Raw genomic sequence first — 20,310 nt, 5'->3', positions numbered from 1 at the left:
TCCTCCCGTGGCGTCAGTGGTCACCCCAGTTCTATCTCTCTACCCATTCTTCTGCTATGACTGGAGACAGCAAAGCTTATGCATAGAACTGCCAGTAGCAAAGCTGCCATTTTCTGAGGACCTGCTGTTTGCTAGGCACTGTGTATGTCATAACCTACTTCTTGTCTTTAACCCTCACACAATGCTCTGAATTAGGCGTTTTGTCCACTTTATAGGTGAGGACACGGGGGCTCAAATTGTTGGACCAAGTGCTGATACCATATGGACAGTGGAGGCAGGGCTGAGGGAGGGAGGGCTCACACCATGTGGACGTGGAGGCAGGGCTGAGGGAGGGAGGGCTGAAGGAGGGAGGGCTCACACCATGTGGACGTGGAGGCAGGGCTGAGGGAGGGAGGGCTGAGGGAGGGAGGGCTCACACCATGTGGACGTGGAGGCAGGGCTGAGGGAGGGAGGGCTGAGGGAGGCAGGGCTGAGGGAGGGAGGGCTGAGGGAGGCAGGGCTGAGGGAGGCAGGGCTGAGGGAGGGAGGGCTGAGGGAGGGAGGGCTGAGGGAGGCAAGGCTGAGGGAGGCAGGGCTGAGGGAGGGAGGGCTGAGGGAGGCAGGGCTGAGGGAGGGAGGGCTGAGGGAGGCAGGGCTGAGGGAGGCAGGACTGAGGGAGGCAGGGCTCACACCATGTGGACCTGGAGGCAGGGCTGAGGGAGGCAGGGCTGAGGGAGGGAGGGCTGAGGGAGGCAGGGCTGAGGGAGGCAGGGCTGAGGGAGGCAGGGCTGAGGGTGACCCCACCCACTCTAGCTGACTAGCCCTTGGTGGACCAGCTCTGAGCGGAAGAAAGGCCCTGCCGGTGCTGGAAGGGAAGAGCTGTCACCAGGTCTGCTCGTTGGAGCTGCAGTGACACCACGTGTGCCCGTTGTGTTTGCCTCCTGGTCAAAGAGGAAAACAAGAGACCTTTTGTGAAAGTGCCAGTCTGTCCACACTCCCGCCTTGCTGGGCGGCACAGGTTAGTAATCACACCATACATTGCACCCCTCTCAGGAGCAGCAGAGGGAGCACCGAGGCCCTGGTGGGGGCGCTCACTGCGGGCTCCGGGCCCTGACCCTCCGGGGAGGGTGCCCTCGCCCTCCGTTGGGCCGGGCATGTGGTGTGAGCGGAGGGGGCGCACAGACACTGCCACGAGAGCCCTCAGTGCCAGGTTTTGACAATTTTATTAGAAAACAAGTACAGCCCACTGATCGATGATACACGCTGTACATGAACTGGTGTTTTCACTAAAAATATATTTGCCATCTGCTCTGACTCATTCACACACAGGAGTCTGCGGCAGCTCCTCCTCATTACGGTTACAGGTGTAACTGTCAGTGTCCGCCATGCCGCTCCGCACGCACCTGCGGTAAACGGAGCCGGAGGCCAAGCAGCGCTGGAGCGACCCCTTCCTGCCCCCGCCGACCGCCGAGCACTCGCTGGCAAACTGCCGGCGGGCGCAGTGAGCCCAGCTCGCGAGGAGGCCCTGGCAGGGCAGGCTCAACGGAGGGTTTGAGGGAAACAGCAGAACAGAGGCAGCTCCCAGGGAACTCGGGGTCCACCCTGTGCCTCCCCCGCCAGGCGTGGCCGCCCTGGTGTCTGCCGCACCTCAGCTCCTGGCTCAGAGTGGCCTTCCTGGACTCCTGCAGGCATTTCTAAGCTGAGCCCCTCACCCAGCAGGGTGTGAGGCACCTGATCGCCTGTGGGAGGGGACAGACCCCCTTACACCCCCCAGGTGTAAGGGGGAGTAAGGGGGTCTGTCCGAGACCCCCGAGGCTGCGGTGGAAAGAGGCGCTCAGTGGGAACAGCGGCTCCCACCACGCTGTCCGCACGGCTGCGGACGGCATCCCAGAGAGCGTGGGAAGGGGTGGCAGTGAATCTGTTTCTGTCCAGTTCTGATTACTTCTGAGGAAAAAAATACCAATGGAAGTTTGTGTTCCCCTAGAATGTTAAATATTAAAAAGGCAGAAAGCAAAGGCCTGCATGTCCAGGTGACCTCAGCAGACGCGCACAGCGGTGCAGTGCTGTTTCTCTGCCCGTCCTGGGCTGCTCCGTTTTAAATGTTCTACACAGAGCACAGCCTGCTCTCCTTATTTACCAACATGCCTTCACTTCAGGGAAGAATACACGGAGGCAGAGCTTTTCCATAACAATCTAACGTGATCTTGTTAGTTCCGACATTCACAGGAATGAGCAGCAGGCCTGTGCTCGGCCCCACCTGTGAACCACCGTTTCTCCCTCAGGGGGGGCGGGGAGGACAGCGTGGTCGAGGTCACATCCGCCGCCTGGAGGCCGGCCAGCGGCTGAGTGACCTCACACAGCCCAGGCGGGGAGCCGGGGAAGCAGCCGGCGCTCACAGCGCTGCCCGGCCTGGGGCCGCGGCTGGACCAGCCCCGCGGGCCAGGCAGTGGGCGCCGGGCACCAGCTCTGCTCCTCGCCGCAGGCTGGGGGAGAGCAGCGCTGAGGGGCAGCTGACCTGTGGGTCTGTGTGGCCCCGTGGAGGAGGAAGAAAAGAGCCGTGGCATGCGGAGGGTGGACAGAATGGCCACCGGGCACCACAGAAGTCCCTCCTGCAACTCTGGCCGTGGACTCTCCGGCCTGTGGCTGCAATGGCAGCGTTACAGTCTGAACGGCAAAGCTCAGGCTCAAGCTGCTGCTGGCGGGCGTGCATGGACACGCAGCCCGTGGGCGGCTCTCCCACTCGTCTCCCCACCCCCTGCATCGAGGGCCCGGCCATCCCTAGCCTGGCACAGTCCCTGAGCCGATGGCGGCGGCGTCCATCTCAGTGGCTGGTGTTTGCTCAGCGCGCTGTGGGCTGCTCGCTCCCAGGGCCTTTTCTCGGCAACTCACGTCCGAGGGCAGCGAGGCCGGGCAAGGCCTTCCCCTCTCTGCTGTGGCCACCCACCTGCTCCCCAACAACCCGGCTCCCGGCCCGGTGCAGGGCCACGCGAGGGCTCTGTGCGCATCAGCAAGGCGCCGGGCAGCCCGGCACCCCGGGCTCTCCCTGGGGCCGGCCTGCGCGGGGCCGCAGCGGCTGCTGCACGGGCATGTGGTACCGGACCTGCTTCCAGAACCTTGTCTTTGCGGACTGGGGCCTCCCCGCCGTCCAGTCCCCGGACCAGCGGATGGCCCCCTGCTTCCGCCTGAGGAACTGGATGGACTCGGGCATTTTCTCGTAGTCCTGGATCTTCTCCAGCTCCAGCAGGATGACCTTGACCCCATCCTGAATGAGGGCGTTGTACAGCCCGATTTGCTCTTCGGACATACTCCCCAGCCAGCTGAATCCCGATGTTTCTCGGACCAAAACAATAATGAGCCTTCTGCTCTTCCTTATGTTTTCATTCGTGACCTCAGCAACGTCTAAGAAACAGGAAGCGGCATGGTAAGCGCAGTCTGTTTACAATCATTCTCTCCAAAACTCAACCCCAGAAAAACCCGCCCCCTGTCCGCTGACCCTCGGGGCCTACTTAAGGGCTAAAGGAGGGTCCCGCTGAGAGACCAGCTCGCACACTGGCCCCAGGAGCTGAGCATCCTCTTAGGACTCAGAGCACTTCCAGTAGAAGTTTAAACTCTGTTGTTAATCCGGTTGTCCTGTTTCTCTTTTATTTTATTATATCGGCTGTAAAGCAATTTTCAGATTTTTCAGATCTAACTAGCAATTACGTTTCCCAAAACGAAATACAATTTACTTAATCGTTGCTTCAACAAAATATGAGAAAAGTAAATGCTTTGCATTAAATAGTGTGAAAATCATCATTACGCACCACTGAAGAGGGTCTTAAAATTGTCAAACACGTGGGCCTATGCCAGTCGCCCAGAAAGATGAACACCAATTTAATTAAACCAATTAACTAATAAATTAGTTTCAAGACGAGACTTTTACTTTTCCCTTTACACTCATACCTTCCCCAGGGTAGTCATCCCTTCCGTAAATGAACAGCTTGTAGCCACACTGTTTCTCTAAGACCTCAGGCAAGATCCTAAACACAAAAGCATCCAAGTGAGAGGTGGCCCCATCCCCAAGGGTCTTCGGATACAGGATGTACGCATCGTAGGTCTTTCTGTCCGAAGCTGAAGGGGAAATGCGACATTTTAGAACCACAAGGAAAAATACGAGGCTTGGAAAAGTCGATAATGCACACATGTACTTCAGAATGAACGATTCTTCCGTACGATGGCAAGAATGAAGTTTCAATACAAAGCGCAGCACACCTTTCCGAGTGCTGTGCCCACACCTGTCTCTGTCACATTTACTGCAAAGCTGTTCTGATGTCACTGACTGCACCACATGCAGCGCCCTCCACCTCTGCACAGGGGCCTCCAGTCCGCATGTCCCTCTCCACGCCACAGTGCCCTGTTCTACCATTTTCCCTTCTATGCATTGTGGCAGCATTCATTTTTTTTGCAAGATTTAAACAAAAGAGAGAGTGCACGCATGAAAATTGAGTCCTTTCTTTGATTTGATAGCAAATCTTGGTTGACCTGTCTTCTGCCAGCACAGAGCAGGTCCTCAATAACTGGGCTTTTGAAAATGCTCTAAATGCCACTTACCCACCACTATCAGCCTAGAGCAGTAACTTGGAAAACAATGTCAGTCTGTTCAGTTATGAAACTATAATTATATATATAAGAATAACTAGTATTTTTATATGTTACATTTCATTTTAAAATTTAAGTAAAAGCCCTCTTAGTTATCTTATATATCTCTTAACTATCCCCTCTCTTAAACAAGACAATGTTGCATAAAATAAAAATTGTACCTTTTTTCGGGAAAAAATCATAGCAAGAATCCCTGTACCAAAGTACAATGTCAACCTTGAAGATTTTATAGATGAAAACAACGCTCGTAATCACTACTGTTAACATGACAAATATGCCAATTATGAGCTTCTGGAAATTGGGGACTAAAGCAGAAAAGAGACAAAACTTTTATTAGAACCAAAAGAATTAAAAATTTGAGCACAACAAATTAAACATCTCTATCCCAGAGAAACCATATTTGGGACTAGCTATAATCCCAAATCTCAGATAGTATTAATTCATCCATTATCACTTAGTAATGGGTATTAATGTATCGAATACAAAGACATCTAGAATGGATACCATGTAGAAAAACTACAGTGCATTGTACTAAATGTTCACCTAAGTAATATAGTATACAATCTCATAGAAAAATAACAAAGACCAAGGTCTAGAGCACTCTATAGTAAAAAAAAAAAAAAAAAAAAAGTCTAAGTTATTCAAAAGCCAGCAAAAGTTCCTAGAGGTAGAAGCGTCAGGTGGGAAAGGTGAAGGCTAGGGGGAAAGAGAGGGTTGGGGATGTCACATAGAATGCTTAACACTTTGATGTTCTCCAGGCTTCACGGGCTAATTATTCATCCAATGATTGATTACCGGGTGGGGGTGGGGAACAGGAAGAAGGTGAAAGAAAGATAAGGAGAAGAGGGTAGAGAAGAAGAAACAAGAAAGGGACATACAAATGTCAGCAGTCCGGAGGAGAACCAAGAGGGTGGTATAGGTAAACACTGGTACTCACCACCTTGGACAATAACATTGAGACTACAACTAAAATACAGAACCACCATCATTCAGAACTGCCTGAAACGTGGCTGACTAGAAGTCCTACAACGAGAGAAGTAAATATGAAAGTACACTGAGATGGTAGGAGGGGTGCAGACATGGAATGGGCTGGTCCAACAACGCCCATGTGTGGCGTTTTAATCGGGAGGGAGATCATCTCTGTGGAGGCCTCTCATGAGGATCAAGGGGTCCCAGCCCCACACCAGACCCGCAGCCCAGGGTTACAGAGCTGGGAGGAGAAGTCCCTGTAACTTCAGGTTGTAAAACCAGTGGGAATTGTGGCTGAGTGACTCATAGGCAGCTGGAGACCCACATGTTCTTCTTAAAGGGCCAGAGCACAAACTTACTCAGACTTGATTTCTCTGAGCTCCATCACCAGAGCAGCAGCTTGAAAGGAACCTGGGACATTCAGAGAGGAACTGGATTGGAAATTCAGGGGCAGTTTTCTTCCAGACAGGCCATTGTTCCTAGGCTGGGACCTTCCCCATTGCAAAACTGACTGGCAGCCATATCTTCATTTCCATCAGTCAGGCTCACACTGTTAGCTCTGCCCTGGTGATTCTGAGACCCCACCCCATCCAATGTGCAGTGCCACCCAAACTATTTGCAGTGACTTTTTCATATGAATGGCCTATCCTGGCTCTGGCTTCAGATTTTCCTAAAATCTCTTAAACAAGCAGCATCTGGCATCAACATGCCCCAAACCTATCAATAAGAGGCCCAAGACTTCCTTGCTTCACAGCTTGACCTCTCCTGGGCACTTCCAAGTCAAATCCAAGTAGCAGCCATCTGCAGATATCTCTGTAGCTCCTATCCAGTGGCCCCAGGCAGTGACTAACTTTGCACCTCCTGGGAAGGCCCAGAGCCTGTACACCTGGTGGACAGGTTCAGACCAAACTAGATTACAACTCTACACATACTCAGTGTGCACCAAAGCCCCACTGAAGCAAGTCTGCTTCACAGGGGTGCTGCCTGCACAACAGCTCTCCCACTGTAGTCACAGCTGGTCCTCAGCCAATTGGCCTAGAGACCAATTCCTCCCGGTCATGCCAACAGCAATCAAGGTTCAACTACAAAAGACTGTGCACTCAGTCCACACAGGGGTGCACCTAGAGTGTCCAGCTCAGGTGCCTGGAAAGGCTGAGCCATTGGGCCCTACAGGACACATACTACACAGGGCCACTTTACCAATTCCAGGACACATAGCAGCTTTATCTAATACATAGAAACAAACACAGAGGAGCAGTCAAAATGCAGAGACAAAGGAACATGTTACAAATGAGAGAACAGAAGAAATCTCCAGAAAAAGAAATAAATGAAGTGAAAGCATGCAAACTACTAAATACAGAATTCAAAACAATGGTTATAAGGTTGCTTAAGGACCTTAATGATAGATTCAAGGAGCACAGTGAGACTTTCAAGAACCTTTGTGAGAACATCAAAGACATAAAAAAGGACCAGTCAGAAATTAAACTAAAGGTGGTGTCCGCCAACTAAACTGAAGATGCAGCATTTTAGTCGTTCACAGATTGATGTTTCTACAGTATTGCTTGCTAATGATCTGAATGCATTGGTGATGATATAAGTCCTCATTCTCTCGCCTGAGTGGGAGACCTTTTCCGAGTGGCATTTCTCAGGGAGTGTGTACAGTGGGCCCGCAGGCATGTGGGTCTGGGTGGTGCATGTGCTCTCCTATTGTGCCAGTGTATTGGTGTAGACTTGCTCTCTTTTCAACTGTATTTATTGCTGAATTTCTCAGCATAAACTTATCCCATTGTATTTTTTATAAATAAATATTTTAACATTAAAAAAAGAAATGAAGCACACACTAACTAAAATAAATAATAACTTACAGAGATTCAATAGTAGATTAGATTATTCTGATAGTCTAATCAATGATTTGGAATATGAGGAGGCAAAAAACACCCAATATGAACAACAGCAACAACAACAAAAAAGAATCTAAAAAATATGAAGATAGTGTAAGGAGTCTCTGAGACAACTTCAAGAGTATCATTATTCACATTATGGGGTGCCAGAGAGAGAAGAGAGAGACAAAGATATTGAAAACCTATTTGAAGAAATAATGACAGAAAACTTCCCTACCTGGTGAAAGAAACAGACTTGGAAGTTCAAGAAGCACAGAGTCCCAATAAAGAGATACCAAAGAGTCCCAGACGAAGACACATCATAATTAGAATATCAAGGGTTAAAGACAAAGAGAAAACCTTAAAAGCAGCAAGAGAAAAGCAGTTAATTACCAACAAGAGAGCACCCATATGACTATCAGCTAATTTCTCAACAGAAACTCTGCAGGCCAGAAGAAAGTGGCAAGAAATATTCAAAGTGATGAACAGTAAGGACCTACAACCAAGATTAGTCTACCCAGAAATACTATCATTTAGAATTGAGGATCAGATAAAGAGCTTCACAGACAAGAAAAAGCTAAAGGAATTCATCACCACCAAACCAGTATTATATGAAATGCTGAAGGGCATTCTTTAAGAAGAGGAAGAGAAAAAGGAAGAAGGAGAAGGAGGAAGAGGAGGAGAAGGAAAGAAGAATATGAACAATAAGATGGCAACAAATACATATGTATCAACAATTAAATCTAAAAGTCAAAGTACATAACAAGGAATCTAATAAACAAAATAGACTGATGAATAAAATAGAACTAGAGGCATGGAAACATGGAATAGACTGATGAATGAATCTCAGAGGGAAGGGGGACAGAAAGAGATTAACCAAAGATCTTATATGCATGTATGTATTACCTATAGACACAGACAAAAGGGTGGTGAAGGCCTGGAGTGGGGTGTGAGCTGAGGCAATGGGGGAGGAGGGCAGTGCAAGGGGGTATCTGTAATACTCTCAACAATAAAGATTTAAAAAAAATAAAAAATAAATAAATAAATGTCAGGGATATGTAGGCATCAAGAAAAAGAACCTGCCCAGACAATGGGCTCAGTGGTTGAGCATCAACTCATGCACCAAGAGGCCATCAGTACAATTCCCAGTCAGGGCACATGCCTAGGTTGCAGCCTTGGTGAGGGGTGCATACAGGAAGCAGCCAATCAGTGTTCTCTCTCGTTGTTTCTATCTCATTCTCCCTCTTCCTTCCTCTCTCACTAAAAAGACAAAAACAAAACAAAACATATTCTTTAAAAGAAAAAGAGAACCTAAAAGCTCTCTTATTTTACTTTTTCAATTTATGTCTTTGACCCATCTGCAATTGATTTGGGTAGAAAGTAGAAATCAAGATATACCATTTTCTAGACCAATAGCCAATTGGTTCATTTGATTGGTTATATTTACAATCTTCACAACTTTAACTTCATACAAGATCATGGTATCTATAGTATAAATATTATACACTTGTCATTTTTATTTAAGACCATCTTGACTGTTCTTGACTCTAGATTTCCATATGACTTTTAGAATAAGCCTGTCCACAACACACACACACACACACCCATACTTGCACAGACAGTGCTGAGATTTTGAGTGGGATGTTTTTTAATCTATAAATTCACTTGGGGACAACTAACGTCTTTATAATATTGAGTCTCAACCCATGAACATTGTATATTCCTCCATCTATTGAGATATTCTCCAATTTACTCAATAATATTATTGTTTCTTTAGTTTGTATTACAGAGCTCTTGAACCGCTTTTGCTAGCTTATTCCTGTCTTTGATAATTTTTGATGCTACTATAAATGATATCTTTTAAATTAATTTTATTGGTTTGTTGTTGGTATTTATAGATATACATAGAAATACTACACATATAGAGATTAGTTATCTTGCTAAATTTATTAAGTCTAATGGTTTGTCTGTTCAGAATTTCTTGCATGTACACATTCATAAATACCCTATTTTAACTACAAATAATCTTAAGTTATTTCACAAATTAATCTCAATACTGTGTCTTAAGATTATACAACTCATGAAAATCAATAACTTCTGACTCTCTGGAAAGTGGATATTTAAACTTCCCCTATAGTTGGTTGTTTAGGTTTAGTGAATAGAGCATTGGCCTATGGACTGAAGGATCTGGGTTTGATTTGGGTCAAGAGCACATGCCCGGATTGTGGGCTTGATCCCCAGTAGCAGGGCTGGGGGAGGGAAGGCAATGCAGGAAGCAGCCAATCGATGATTCTCTCTAATTATTGATGTTTCTATCTCTCTTTTCCTCTCTGAAATCAATAAAAAAAATTTTTTTAAACCTTTAAACTTCCCCTGCACATTCATCATTCACCTAAAATATGCATCAGATACCTACCACAACCAGACTGAAATTGCTACTAGTCCTGGAGATAGAATAGTTAGGAAGATAAATGGTCTGCAGCACTGCAGAATTTACAGCCAAGTAAAGAAAACCAAGTATGACAACTCCTGTGGCGGCGGGGACACACACACACACACACACACACACACACACACACACACAGAGTGCTAGCGCCCTGACCTCCTCTGTTTTGGCAGAGAACAGGACAGAAAGGCTCCCTGGCAAAGAAACAGTTCAGCTGAGAAGTGGAAGAAGGACGATGTTATCCAGGTTAACAGGAATCCCAGAGCATTCTGGGCAGAGGGAATGGCATTGCAGACCCCCAGGTCACAGAACCCTACCCTGGTAACATAAAAGCGCATTTCCAATAAACAGTTTTATTGTTTACCTGGGTGTATGAATTGGACATATGCTGAGTTTATACCATATTTATTCTTGGCTATGCAGGTAAATGGATATAGATAAAATTCACTTTTCACTTTTAAAATATTAAGCATTAGGATGACTGTATTCGCGTTTTTGGATGAAGGATTTTCCACTCTGTTCAAGAGAGAGAGAGAGAGAGAAAGAAAGAAAGAAGTTGTTTTAAGTAAACTGCATTAACAACAAATAAGACACATGCATTGTTTTTCTCTTTATTTGTTGCATAAATTACGGCAGAAACAATCACCAGCCTACCCACAGGTATAACAATCAGGTTGTTAGAAACAATGATCGAGATGTTGTGAACCTAAGTTCACTACTGTTAAAAGACTCAGTAGGAAACACCGAAACCGGTTTGGCTCAGAGTGTCGGTCTGCGGACTGGGAGGTCCCAGGTTTGATTCTGGTCAGGGGCATGCACATTGGTTGTGGGCACATCCCCAGTAGTGGGTGTGCAAGAGGCAGCTGGTCAATGTTTCTCTCTCATCGACATTTCTAGCTCTCTATCTCTCTCCCTTCCTTTCTGTGAAAAATCAATAAAATGTATTTTTTTAAATTAAAAAAAAAGACTCAGTAGGAGAGAAATCAATAGAAATGAATAAAAATCACCAGCTTCCAAAAAAAAAATATGAACATATGCATTTTGTCTCCATGTGGCACAGAAAAGAACATATGAACAAGAGTAGAGCAGGCAGATGGCAAAGGGTCTGAAGGTGATGCTAAGGAGTCAGGAGTTTATCCCTAGAGAGGTTAAGGAGCCCCTGGGACTTGGGAAGTGGAGGGCATGATTCTCGGCCCCATGTTATGCGTCCTTTTTAGATTACTTAATAAAAAGTGGAATAACATGAAGATTGCTTCACCAGAATGTTGCAACATATGTAACTAATATAACAGAAAGCCTTCCAAGTGGTCCTGAATTTGCACCACGATGACATGAATTTTTAATTAAAATAGAGGCCCAGTACATGAAATTTGTGCATGGGGGAGGGGGAGTCCCTCAGCCCGACAGACCTGCACCCTCTCCAATCCAGGAGAGCCCTCAGGGAATGCCCTCCTGATGGATTAGGCCCATTCCCCATGGTTCTCAGCTCCCTGCGGGGCCTGCCTGCTCCACACCATGGCAATGGGCAAGCAGGCCCAGCTGGGTGCTGTCTGCAGGTCCACTTGCCTGCTCACAGGTTGCCACAGCTACAGCCAAGCAGGCCCCACTGTCTGCTGTCAGCTGCACAGCCGCTGATGGTCCTGGGAGCCTAAAGGTGTGGCTTGGCAAGGCTGCCCTTGCCTCCCAGGGCCAGCAATAGTATGAGGAGGCTGTGTGCTTGGCACCCATCACTGGGACCCAGGCCGCTTGGCACCACCCTGCCCCTGGCTGCTTGATGCCTGCCTATGCAAACTAACCTGCCATATTTGTCAGGCTAATTTGCATACCCACTCCTGATTGGATGGTGGGTGTCACAGAAGTATGGTCAATTTGCATCTTTCTCTTTTATTATTGTAGATGTGCAAGCTCTTGTAAGTCCTGTTTAGCTTTACAAAACTCAATATGGATGGCAAAGTGTTAAGAACCAATCAACTGCCAAGTAACTTTTGCTATTAGGTTAAACCATCAAGAATGTAAAAGTATGATGTGCAATTTAACATCAAAATGTCTCTGCTGTGGCTGGCACTCAGCATACTTACTGTATGTAGTCTTGTACCAGCACTGGGTCTTCATCATCAATTAGCGACCCTTTCCACTTCCAGTAGACATTGTTAATGTAATGGCTGGTGACATTGCACACCAACTGTAGCTGGGATCCTGTGAAGCAGTGTATTTTAAAGCCTAACATTAATGAATTTTTATGTGATCCATTTATACATATTAACAAATGCCTACTGGATAAGAATTTTAAATTATAGGAAAGCACAAAGAAAAAGAAAAATCACCCTTCCACTTCCCACCTAGAAATAACCACTATTAGCAACGTTACGTATCTCATTCCTTACTTTCTCTGTTACACATGTGATTACTAAATGGGGTATTATCACTATTTGTAACTATTACTGTGCTGGCAATGTTGGCTCACACGATTAGCCTTCCAGAATAGGCTCCTCTGTGGCTGCTCAGCACTGCACAGTCAGACCGAACATGCCAATCATTTCCCTGGTGCTAAGGACCATCTGTTCCTAATTTTTATTACTGTGATTACTATTCCAATGAGCATAGTGGTCTTGTACTTCAATATTGTACACTCTCTAAACCAGCCCCTCTCACCCACCCAAGACTGCACTTCCCACTCACCCAGCAGGGAGCCGTGCATCCACCCCAGGCTCCCCCCCTACCCCCCAAGTCAGTGCCGACACTCACATCTCTGCCTGTATTTCTTGAATTAATGGTGAATTGACACATTTTTATAAGCTTAGTGCTCATTTGCCTTTAAGAACTGCTGGTTATCCCTATTGCCCGTGACTTACTGGCACCATTGCAACATCTCTATCACACATGGAACTACTCCAAAAACCCTCGGTGTTCCTTGCTTTCATCTCATTTTTGTTTATGGAAATCCTTTGGTAAAGATTTTGTTATTTTTTTGTTTGGTCAAATTTATAACTGTTTATCTGTTTTCACTATTTTTTCCCCCTAAAATCCACCTCTACCATCAAATTAGGAAAATATCCATGTTTATTTTTTTCCCCCTAAAATCCACCTCTACCATCAAATCAGGAAAATATCCATGTTTATTTTATTTGGGGCATATAATACCAAGAAAGGCTTAGCTGTTGCAAGGGTTTGTGGCCCTCAAAGGGCCATAGTGCACGGACAGACACATCTGTGATGTTCAGTTCTGAGAGGAGTGGTGCTGGAGGGAAATGCCTCTTTAGGCTCCCAAAGGGGCAATGAAAAAGGCCTGGAAGTACTGTGTCCGCCTCTATAGGCCCGTATGTAATTGTGAGTTATACATGCTTGTCCGTTTATAGCTAAGAATTTCTTTGTATTAACGTACATCATGAATAACAAATCAACAGAATCCATAGGTCATAACTCTTCCTTTTGAATCCTTGTCTTCTTTCTGTTCCTATTACAGAAGAGGAGTCTTTACACTAACTTGATTTTTGATCCTCTGGTACCAAAACCTGTCTTTGCACTTAGACCAGCGGTTTCTAATGGAATGTTCAGTGATGGTGAAAATGTGCTCAATATGTGTTAATCCTGAAGTCACTGGTCACATGTGGCTATTAAGCTCTAGACTGAGAAAATAATATTCAATAGAACTAAATTAACTTACTTAATTTAAATTCACATATGCATAACTACATGTGGCTAGTGCCTATTGCACTGTACAGGGCAGGGCTGGATGCTTATAAGATTTCTTTATTCTTAAAATAAACAATGTACAAGTTGACTGCCTTGTGAAATGATTTCCTAGAACGACATCCTTTTGCCTGCAGTCTAGCTCTCCTGCCTAAAGGCTTACTCCGGTGTCAGAGACACACTGCGCAGAAGGCACATCTCACCCTCTGCCTGTGAGGTTGGCCTTCGGCTGTGTTCTCATGAGTAAAAGTCTCCACAGGAAGGTAAGGACAGCCAAACCAGATGTGGTTCGATTTGTACTACAATGGGCAATAAATCCAGAGGAACATTTAATATACAGCCTATGCCACTTTCTCTCCAATTATAGACATGTCCAGTAAACCGCGTAGGCTCTGTGTAGTAAAGGTAAATTTATCTTCTCTTGAATTCAGAATAAATGCTGCAGCCTGTCCTGATTGGAGGCTACTTACCCGGGACCACTTCCATCGTCTCGTTCACCGGACTCACAATCTCAGGGCTCTGGGGCCTCTTCTCCTCTGAAATGAACACCCATAGGCTCTAAGTCTCGCACAGACCAGAGTCTCAAATGATAACAACACTTGGCAAGTACATCGAACTATACATGGCACCTGGAAGATATTCCCTCAGTGCCAGACACGTTTACATCAGGAGACAGAGGCAAGAAGTGGAAGAGGCCCCAGCCAAATCACAACAACCCGCTCCGGAGCCTGCCCCTCTGAGCCCAGCAGCTCGGGCTCCACAGAACCACGGCGGTGCAGGCCGCCCGCAGACACAGGCTCCCCAGAGCCAGCCCGCACGGGCAGGGCGGTGCGTCCCTGGCGGAGCATCTCCCCGCAGAGGCCTGCAGCGCTGGGCCTGCTCAGACACGGACCTTCACTAATGGCCGAGTAGAATGTCAAGAATTTTTGCACAGTTTATTAAAACAGGACGAAAATATTAAGTAGCTCCAGAGATCAGTCTGTTATTTACAACAAGATTGGCTTCCAGGGGTAACTGTGGCCACGCCTGGGGAACTATGAACTTAAGCATGAGCTCCATAAGGCAGGGTACGGTCTCTTCGGTTTGCTCATTCGGTGTACACCCAGGACAGTTCTGGCACGGAGTAGGTGCTCAATAAATCATTCTGAATCTCTCTTTAGAAGATTAAAAGTGACCTCACCCTGATTGAGCACGCTATGTCCACACAGGGACCAGAAAGGACGGTGGAGACTGTCTGCTGGCTGCCTGCTGCACATCCAGAAGGACAAACCGAGCTACACCAGGCCCAGAGCGAGGCTGCTCACAGCTCGAGAGGCTGTGGCTGCTGAAAGTTATGATTCACTGGTGCTAGGTATTAATTCTGACTCAACAAAATAATATACTTTGAAGAAATAAGTACGGTGGAATTAAGAAAGCTCAGCTGTGTCAGGCGGCTGGTTCTGGGTCCCTGCCCGGGGCGCGCCCTCCCGTCCTGTTTCCCAGCACGGCTGTCAGTAGAGCCCCTTTAACACTCAAACCCGGAGTGAGCGTCTCTGTGGTACCGACGCTGACAAACCGGATGCTTACAGAACACTCATGCACTCTTCCCTGCCCCGGTGATTTTTAAGAGTGTATTTTGTTGTGAAATAGTTTTTAATATGAAGCAATTGGAAATTGAAAGCTCAGGAAATTAGTAAGAATAATTATCATACACGACTTATGGGGCTCTCAGAAAGAACCACCTTTAGCCACTGGAGAGGGAGCCTGCCCACTCAGCTGGACACATGGCTCCTGTCTGTCTAACCAGCACTCGGCCTCCGCAGGGCATTTAGCACAAACTTGAAAACCATGTGACTCTGGCAAGCCATCCAGCTCTCGTGGCGCAGCTCCTCCGGGCAAGCAGGTGCCGGCGGAACCGGCTCCGGGCCTCCGGATGGGAGTCCTGGCCGCAGCTGACTCACCGAGAGTGAGGAGCTGGATCACCCGCGTGATGGGGTAGCGCTTTCCCAGGAGCACGTAGGACGTGCGGCAAGTGTAGTTCCCTTTGTGCGCTTCAGTCACGTTCGTGATGATGAGCTTATTTGATTCCCCAATGAAGTTTTCTTTGTCAAGAAGTAGAGGTTTGCAATCCTAGATAGAGCAACAGGGAGTATTGAAAACCAATTAATAACTTTCTCCAATCTGCCAGGAGGAAAATTCCATTTTCCCGTATCAGCAAATGTGTTATACATATGTAATATGTATATTATGTTTTATATATACTTATACATATATACAAATATATATTTATACACACACTCACGCACACACACACACACACACACACACACATATCTATCTATCTATCTATCTATATATATATAGATAAAGATAGAGAAAGGAAGATAAAGAGAGATTCCTGCATAACAAGTTTTAATGTTGTGATTTTTGTTGCAAAAGTCCTAATTATATGCCTAGGATATTAAGTACTCACACCTATGAGCCTTGCACTTTGAAAACAAATTTACTTGGAAATAAAGGGAAGCCCACTGGAAAGAATGCTCCCACTGGAGTGTGCAATGCTCACTCCCTCTCCCCAGATATTACTGATTGTGTCTTACCCCGCACAGCACGCTTCCCAGAGAGGCCCAGCAGCGCAGGCAGAGCTAAGGTAGCAAACTGATCTGTCCATGGAGTGCCAGCCACTCTCTTCTCGGGCAGTTACACACTGCTGCCCTGGTGCGGTGGCGCAGTGGTTTGGAGCATCCTCCACATACCAAAAGGTAGTGCTTCAACCCTCCGTCAGGGCTCATCCCCAGGCTGAGGGTTGGATACCCAATCGAGGTGTGTATAGGAGGCAACCTATTCATGTTTCTCTCTCTCTAATCAATAAAAACATATCCTCAGGGAAGGGTTAAAATAAAAGAAACTATGAAGTTATTTGAGGACCACTTGATATTTTAATTAAACACAAAAGAATAAATTTTGTGCCCTGTGTTACTCAGTGGTTAGAGCACCATATACCAAAGAGCTGCAGGTTTGATTCCCAGTTAAGGACATGTGCTTGGGTTGCAGGTTCAATCCTTGGCCCCAGCTGAGGCATGTGAGGAAGGCAACAATGGATATATCGTTCTCACATTGATGTTTATCTCTCTCACCCTCCCTCTCTTCCACTCTTTATAAAAATCTATAGAAAAAATATCCTTGGGTGCCCAGCCGGTGTGGCTCAGGGATTGAACCTATGAACCAGGAGATCACCGTTCAATTCCTGGTCAGGGCACATGCCCGGGTTGCAGGCTTGATCCCCAGTAGGGGGCAAGCAGGAGGCAGCTGATCAATGTTTCTCTCTCATCATTGATGTTTCTATCGCTCCCTTCCTCTCTGAAATCAATAATACACACACACACACACACACACACACACACATACATACACACACACACACACACACACACACACACACACATATATATAATGTATCTTTGGGCGAGGATTAACAAATAAACAAAAAAGAATACTTTTTAAAAACAAATAGTTATCTCTTAAAAACCCTAAATTTATACTGCCTTATCTTTAAACTTCTTTTCTTACTATACTTTTCTTCGACTGTATCTTCTTAAGAAAAATAACAAAAAATAAGCTTTTAGTAAAGTTGCAAATTAAATATATGTAGTCTTACAACTTTTAAAAATATGTCCTATTAAGTTTTACTACTCAAAAGTAAATGATATGCCAAATGAAAATGTACTTTGCAGATTCAACATATTGTCTGTGAAAGAAAACTATTTCATATGTTGGAAAAGTAAAATACTATATTTAATATAACATTACCGGATACATAGAAGCATGAACAAACTATTGGACCTCAGAGAGAAGGCAGGGAGGGTGGCTGGGAAGAGATCAAACAATGAACTTGTATTCATATATGCATGACCAATGGGCATAGACAATGGGGTGGTGAGGGCCTGGGGCAAAGGCCTGGAGCTGGCTGGAAGAGGTTAATGAAGAAAAAAGAGGACCTGTATAATACTTTCAACAATAAAGATTTAAAAAGTAATAATTAAGACATTACCTTATCCCACTCTATTTTGGGTAACTTATTATTTTCATCCTTAAAATAATCCAAATAAGGACACACAAGTTTTCCATTTCCTGCAATGATGAGTTTCTGTTTGTATATGGTTTGTGCACTGTAACACAAGTCAGGTTCATGTTGTACAAACTTTGCAGTTAGTTCAATCTTGAGGCAGTAAGTTGAATTGCTAAAATAAATCAAAACAGGTGGATCAATCATTATTAAAGGACATTTCTGTCTTAACTATGGTAGGAGCACAGCACACATGTCTGTAACACGTAACTTCTTCCTTACCTCACGGTGCAATAGTACTGTCCTGAGTCCTCGACCTTAGCTGGAACAAACCACAGCTTATCTCTGTACTGATGGATCCTGGAGCCCCTTTCCATAGATATAGATGTGTTGCTGTCATTTTTATACCAATTTATAGTGCCTTTGTTTTCATTTGTGTAAAGAGGACATATACGAACTCCAATTTCATATGCAGAAGAAATTAAAATTATTTCTTCTTTACGTTCCTCACATTTACCTTTAGAAGGAAGAAAGGAAAAGCAAAATCTGTATGAAATCTGTCAATGTTTCTTGATATAATATCTACATATAAATGTATCAATTACTGAATACATAATTCATAAGAAATATTTACAGCCTTATGATTAACACCACTAACTTGGAAGTCTGAAAGATTTATATTAAAATTCAGTGGTGTTACTTACTACCCGAGTGCCCTTGAGCAAGTTATGTAAGCTCCCATCCCCTCGCAAGTCATCTAAGAACGGGTGAAAGTGTAGCAGGTGAGAGATGATTCAGGACAAGATGGAGTATAAGGGCTAGACTTGCCCTCTGACCTGAACAACTGAAAAATGGACAATGTTTATGAAACAGTAATGTCCATGACACTGGACATAAAAAATAGAAGTATCAGAAAGCGGGGACTCAAAGGAGGCGAGCCCTGTAATTCTCCCAATCACTGGGATTCTGGACCAGGGCATTGCGAGGAGAAAGGCCAGGCCACGCCTCACATTCTCTGGGTGAAGAAATGGAGCTGGGAACCCCAGGGAACCAAGTGTGCGGGCAGAGCACCGATCGATCAGCCCTGCACCCAGAGCGAGCAGGAGGGAAGGGAGCAAGCACTTTGCTGACCTACAGAGCCTCCCTCTGGTTCTCAGTTGAATACTGATTAGCTTAAGTTTATAAGAAATGCTACCCAAGGTCAGAGGGTGAATTGCCAAAAAGATTAGAGTAAGTAATCCCTAACCCACACACAATTCTGGAAATAGGTGGTTTACAGCTGGAATGGAAAACCTCAATAATTGTGGGGCATCAGGTACAATGCCCAAAAGGGTTTTGACTCAGTAGATGGGGAAATCAGGCCAAAAATAAAACTTTTCCTGATCATAACTAATAAAGTTTAACAGAAAGACCTGAAATGATCAACTGTTTTCAATAATAAACCTATGATGCTGACAACGCGTTGCCATACTAGCAGTCAGTAGCTGTGCATCACTGCAGGTTGCCCAGGACCAAACCAAAGAGGGTCGGACCTGCATTACCGCCATTTGTCCATCATCCAGAACTGAAATATCATTGCTGACATGCACACATAAGGGACTGCTTGACATTGAAATTGGGACTCAAACAACAAAAAAAGTTGAGTTACACTGACTTAATTCAAATTTTATTACAAAGCCACATGAATTAAGACAATGTAGTATTGACATAGAGATGAATAGGTCACTGAACATAAACCCCAGAAATAAATTACACAAACATATTCAACTGATTTTTTACAAAGGCAAAAAGGAAATTGAGTGGAGAAAAGATAGCCTTTTTAATAAATTGGGTATCCTTATTAAAAAAAAATACAAAAAAAAAAAACAACACAAAATCTGATCCAGAACAGCAAGAATGAGGGTCTCCATAAATTCACTCCTTTATAAAAAATAACAAAAAGGCTGGACAACTGAGAAAAAGCTGCTACCATGACCACCCAAGGAAAAACTGCAGTCCAAGAAGCCACTGCCACCCAAGGAGCAGCCCCTGCACAACTCGACATCTAGATCAGTTGGTGAGACCAAAAATAGGTAGGCAAAGATACCCCCAAAGGAAAGAAAAGAAAGAATCACCAGAAGAGCAGCTAAGTGAAACAGAGGTTGGAATATGTCAGAAAAAGAATTCAGAATAAGGGTCATAGCATTCATAAACTGGATGGAAGAAAAAATCAACACCTTGTGTAAGAATCAAGAAGAGATGGATGAAAAAATCAACAACTTATGTAAGAATCAAGAAGAAATAAAAAGTGATATAGCTGCATTAAAAAACACCATGGAAAGTTTCAACAGTAGACTAGGAGAAGCGGATAACTGAATTAGCGAATTAGAAGACAGGGAAGCAAAACACAGCCAAACTGAATTGAAATTGAAGAAAAAAAAATAAAAGCCAGGAGGAGAGCCTAAGGGAGCTATGATAAAACATGAAACAAAGCAACATATGAATAATAGGGGTGCCAGAACAATAGGGAGAGGAACAAGGGTTAGAAGACCTATTTGAAAAAATGTCAGATAACTTCCCTGATGTGGTGAACAAAAAAAGTCACACAAGCACAGAGAATCCCAAACAGGATGAACCTGAAAAGACTCACACCAAGGCACATATAATTATGATGGCAAATATTC

General features: G+C 45.2%; 1 protein-coding gene across 2 annotated transcripts in view; it reads right to left on the bottom strand.

Moving 5' to 3' along the window:
- Positions 1 to 1,185: 1,185 nt before the first annotated feature.
- The window catches only part of IL1R1 (interleukin 1 receptor type 1), a 55,846-nt gene continuing 36,721 nt past the window's right edge, over positions 1,186 to 20,310 (bottom strand). Inside the window, exons 3-11 of one of the 2 annotated variants that reach the window (XM_045587289.1) lie at positions 17,930 to 18,164; positions 17,633 to 17,822; positions 15,543 to 15,711; positions 14,073 to 14,138; positions 11,991 to 12,108; positions 10,277 to 10,428; positions 4,779 to 4,922; positions 3,922 to 4,089; positions 1,186 to 3,378 (exon numbers count right to left, since the gene is read on the bottom strand). In XM_045587289.1, the coding sequence (XP_045443245.1) occupies positions 2,984 to 3,378; positions 3,922 to 4,089; positions 4,779 to 4,922; positions 10,277 to 10,428; positions 11,991 to 12,108; positions 14,073 to 14,138; positions 15,543 to 15,711; positions 17,633 to 17,822; positions 17,930 to 18,164 (1,637 nt within the window). In that variant the 3' untranslated portion in view covers positions 1,186 to 2,983. Of the gene's footprint in view, positions 3,379 to 3,921; positions 4,090 to 4,778; positions 4,923 to 10,276; positions 10,429 to 11,990; positions 12,109 to 14,072; positions 14,139 to 15,542; positions 15,712 to 17,632; positions 17,823 to 17,929; positions 18,165 to 20,310 lie in introns of those variants that run through there. The other variant, XR_006742677.1, reaches the window with a different exon arrangement.

Source organism: Pipistrellus kuhlii, unplaced genomic scaffold (assembly GCF_014108245.1).
Source record: "Pipistrellus kuhlii isolate mPipKuh1 unplaced genomic scaffold, mPipKuh1.p scaffold_m20_p_27, whole genome shotgun sequence".
NCBI lineage: Eukaryota > Metazoa > Chordata > Mammalia > Chiroptera > Vespertilionidae > Pipistrellus > Pipistrellus kuhlii.
This window is presented reverse-complemented; position numbering and strand designations above follow the sequence as displayed.